The 4,759-nt window shown below is 34.2% G+C and overlaps 1 protein-coding gene across 1 annotated transcript; it reads left to right on the forward strand.

Annotated features, from left to right (window-relative positions):
* Window positions 1-458: 458 nt before the first annotated feature.
* Window positions 459-2,636, forward strand: LOC144998828 (proline transporter 1-like). The gene is made up of 8 exons (XM_078958564.1): window positions 459-715; window positions 819-1,043; window positions 1,139-1,233; window positions 1,321-1,507; window positions 1,589-1,716; window positions 1,787-2,002; window positions 2,093-2,323; window positions 2,432-2,636. Exons 1-8 carry the CDS (start codon window positions 640-642, stop codon window positions 2,576-2,578), a joined length of 1,305 nt encoding a protein of 434 aa, XP_078814690.1. The 5' UTR covers window positions 459-639; the 3' UTR covers window positions 2,579-2,636.
* The last annotated feature ends 2,123 nt before the right edge of the window (window positions 2,637-4,759 follow it).

Here is a 4,759-nt window from a genome sequence, read left to right on the forward strand (position 1 = left end):
TGGGCTAATTACTTACTAAAAAGATAATTCATCATGCTCCATGAATAATTTGAATCATATAATATTGTAATAAAAAGAAATTGTTAGATGGATATCTCTCATGATCATGTATTTTCACTTTCCTTGGAATGTATTTGGACCTTATGTATGGTTATAAGATCATATTCTAAACCCCATCCTGACACTCGTATAAATTTCATTTACCTAAAATGACATGATGACACTAAAGTCACCAACGGAAATGAAAACAAACTGCAAATTAATAAAATATTAAAATTAAAATTTAATCAACCCTTTCAATACTACATCATGATCCATGATTTGAACAAAAGCACTAGAAGAAAAAAAAGGCATAAAGTTAACGTTGTCAAGTGGTTATAATGTTCAAAAGACACAAGCCCCCATGGCACAACAGGGTCCTTAGCTTTTGGAGTTCTTGCATTCTACAAATAGGTTACTTATATGACTCAAAATCTTATCAATTTGCTTCAAGACTCACCACTTTTCTAGCAATACATTACTTAAAAAAATGTCACATCCATTACCACTAACCTTGTACACTAGCAATCATATTTCTATCCCTAACCATTGAACAAAGAAAGCCATAGATACCTTGAAAACCAAAAGGGTAACATTAACATGGAAGGTGATTCAAAGGGTGGTAATGGTCTAGTCTCTGAAAGTGGTCTTGTTTCTGCTCATACCATTGACTCTGGTTCGTTACACCTAACCTAAAACAACATGACTTCCTTTATTTCATTTTTCTTATTTATTTACTTTTTTCATTTTATTGTAACAAAATTCATCTGAAACTGTAGATTCATGGAGGCAAGTTGGGTTGCTGTTAGTAACAGGTTACAGTTGTGGGTATATCTTGAGCTTTTCAAACCTAATGTTGGTGCCTTTAGGGTGGACATGGGGCATCATCAGCCTCATAATGGTGGCTGTCTTCACTGCCTACTCTAGCTGGCTTTTAGCAGGATTTCACTTTGTAAATGGCCAACGTTTCATTAGATATAGAGATCTCATGGGCTCTCTTTTTGGCAAGTTTAAGTTTGATATAGTAGATATTAATTACTTCTTCATTCGCATGTTGCACAAATTATATATATGTTCTAAAAAAAAACTCATTTTTCAGGACAAGAAATGTTCTATCTTACTTGGGTATCCCAAGTTTTGATCCTTCTTATTACAAATATGGGGTTCATACTTCTTGGAGGGAAGGCACTCAAGGTAAGAAATTAACTAAGAATTCGAATCACTATTTATTTATATTTTTTGTTTTATGTTTTATTCAAATCTTATGTGTTATAAAAATAGGAAATCAATGGAGAATTTGGTGACACCCCTTTAAGACTTCAATATTATATCATGATCACTGGTGCAGCGTACTTTGTGTTTTCAATTTTAGTCCCAACAATATCATCAATGGGGAAGTGGTTGTATCTTTCAACAGTTCTTACGTTCACTTACATCGTGGTTCTTCTGGTAGTTGTAATCAAGGATGGTAATTAAGTAGTTCATGTATTTGTAGCTTTCAATTATCTTGATATCATGTGAAGTAATGACAGATTTACACGTTTCATAGGATTGAAATCCAATAGAGTGAACGACTATGAAACTAAAGGAAACAATGCTTCCAAGATCTTCAATGGTTTTTGTGCAATATCAGCCATTATCGCTTGCAATTCAGCGGGGATTATACCAGAGATTCAGGTGAAAACCTCGAATAATTAAGCTAATTGAAAATGTTTTTAGCATTAAAAACTAACCGATCGAATTGTAGTCAACTCTACGGATGCCGGCTGTTAAGAACATGAGGAAAGCTTTGCATCTACAGTTTAGTGTAGGGTTGGCGTTTTATTATGGTGTGAGCATTGCCGGGTATTGGGCCTATGGTTCATCAGTCTCTGAGTATCTTCCGGCGGACTTAAGTGGACCAAAATGGGCGAAAATCCTCATAAACTCGGTGGTTTTTACACAATCCATAATTTCTCAACATGTAAGAATTAAGATCGATCATCTTTTCGTCATCTTCATATTAATCATTTAAACTTTATAAGTTATATCTAGTTTTGGATTCGGATTTCAGGCGTTCATCGCACCAGTTCACGAAGCCCTAGATACCAAGTTTCTAAAGCTGGATAAAGGCATACATTCTAGAGAAAACATCAAACGTCTGTTTTTCCTTCGAGCATTGCTATTCGCTGTGAACACGGTGGTGGCAGCAGCACTGCCGTTCATGGGGGATTTCGTGAACTTGTTAGGATCGTTTTTGCTGATTCCATTAACCTTCTTGTTTCCTAGCATGATCTTCATCAAGGTTAGCCTGCAAATCTGCGATTCTGCACTTCAATTTACCAAAAGTTGATTGAACAAGATGATCGACTACACATGAGTTGAATTTTTATATGTTTTATTTTAATTTCAGGTGAAGGGGGAAGCAGCGAAGATTGAGAAGATCTGGCACTGGGCGATTATCGTTGTGTTTTCTGTCCTGACTGTAGCAACTACTGTTGCTGCTGTCCGATTGATTGTAAACAATGTTGCAAAGTACTATTTATTTGCAGACACATGAGATCTACATATTTGTATGAAGATGGATTATGATTATACTATTCATATTTCATACGTAATTTCATTATAGAATCAAAATTTCCTTGTTTAAAATCATCTATATTCCATGATTCCATAATTCAATACCATGAGCACAATTAAACCATGTTAGTGCATAAAGGGTAACATGAAATAAAACTATATTTATAAGAAAGGCATATTAAAAAAGCAAACCCACCTATGGTACTGAAATTAGACATTTCGTCAAACACTTTGTCATCGACTCTAGAATCACATGGGTAAAACTTTCTGTCTCTATCTCATTGAAATATTTTTATCGTTAAAAAAAGATGACGAATCACTGAATTCCACACTATTGGGGTCCAACCAACACAATTTGTATGTACGTAGATCACTCTTATTGTTGTTCTTGTTATCTTTTAGTTGACTTTATATTAAATGATCATTAAATGTCCAAATTGGTGAAAACATATTATTTATTTTGGTTGGGAACATACATTCAAAAGGTCCAAACCATACATAGAAAAAACAACACAATCTTTCAAGACCCCTTCTACAAGGCACATGACTAGATGAGCTTGAAGCTCGATTTGAGGATAAGTTGGATGCGACTTTGCACCAATAGTCTATCAACAGTAGTAACATGGGGATATAGTCGAGAGCATCAAATTGAGGTCTCCTTTAATAATCCACCCATAGCTTGACCATGCGGAACAAATATTCATGTTTTCCTATATTAGTCGTGACTCTTTTGGATCATCCCTAAAATTTGTCTATGATGTCTCATTTACCAGTCCACCGGTTACCTTGGCCATGCAAAAAATAATATTTATGTTTTGAGTAATGTTAAGAATGAAAACCATAAAAAGTTTCATTTGACCCTTGGAGTCTTGGGTATGACTAACATACCTGCTATCCACCTCTCATTTTCTCATATCTCTTCTATGAATCTCGAACATTACCGCAACTACTACCCACCACCATATAGTATTTGTTAGTCTATCCCACATAGTACGACATTGTCTCTTATGTATGTATATATATTAGAGTTTCCTTATCTACATAAGAGCTTTATTATAGAGACAACCTTAGACTTTACATCCCCATGGCTTAACAACATATAGTATTTTTGATCTAACTCACATAGGTACATGATTTTAGAATATACTTTAGTCATTTTTTGTTTCATATTCAATGACTTACAATCCCTCGATGTCGAGATATCAAAGCTGCAAATTTTCAGTTTTTCAGCTATTTGTTTTGTATAATTGTATTCTATGAAAAATTTAAAATATACATATATCATTCGTTTGAAGTCGGATTGACATACAGTTTTTTCCAACATGTAGTATAGAGTTTTTATTTGATTTTAGACTATAGTATCATTATTTTTGGTTTCATATTCAATGACTTATAGTCCTCCGAAGTTGGGATACCAAATCTCAAAATTTTCAAATTTTAACCAATGAGAAGGTTGAATTTGAGAGTCGATTATTACTCCATTCCCCAAATTAGATATATTTTGACTCGTTATAAAACAGTGATATCAAACCAATAAGGATATCAACTCACTAAGTACCTGTGACATCCCCAAAATCACGGCCAGAAAAGACCGATTTTGTTTATGCTTTATAAAAATCAGAGTACTTCATTTTATAAAAAGGTTGCGGAATTTGTTCCCAGAAAAACATGGTAAATACGTTATTAAAACATTTTCGAAGAAACGTATTTATTTCATTTTAAAACATTTGGGATGTCATCGTTAATACAGGAACATAAGCATAAACAGAACTTACAATTATTCACACTAGTGGTCTACATCTCTTTAAATCTCTCAGTGTAATGTCACTTCATATCAACACCTGTGGTATAAATAAACTGAGTGGGTCAGGTTGGGAAACCTGGTGAGCACATAGGGATTTCAATCCCACAATGTTATACCATGTATATAGTTTAAAATTCACAAAATATACAATTTCACCATACATATATATAAACAACTCTTATCCCACCCCGTCGATCCTCGCAACGAGGCTATCCATACTCTCGGACCTAAGATTAGTCGCTTTACCTACTCCATACTCTCGGATCATAAATGAACGAATTTACCAAATCCATACTCTCGGACTAGGGATGAATGACTAATCCATACTCTCGGATTAAAGATGAATGATTATGCCTA

This window comes from Lactuca saligna, chromosome 5, assembly GCF_052625555.1.
Source record: "Lactuca saligna cultivar CGN05327 chromosome 5, ASM5262555v1, whole genome shotgun sequence".
In the NCBI taxonomy this organism is placed as follows: domain Eukaryota; kingdom Viridiplantae; phylum Streptophyta; class Magnoliopsida; order Asterales; family Asteraceae; genus Lactuca; species Lactuca saligna.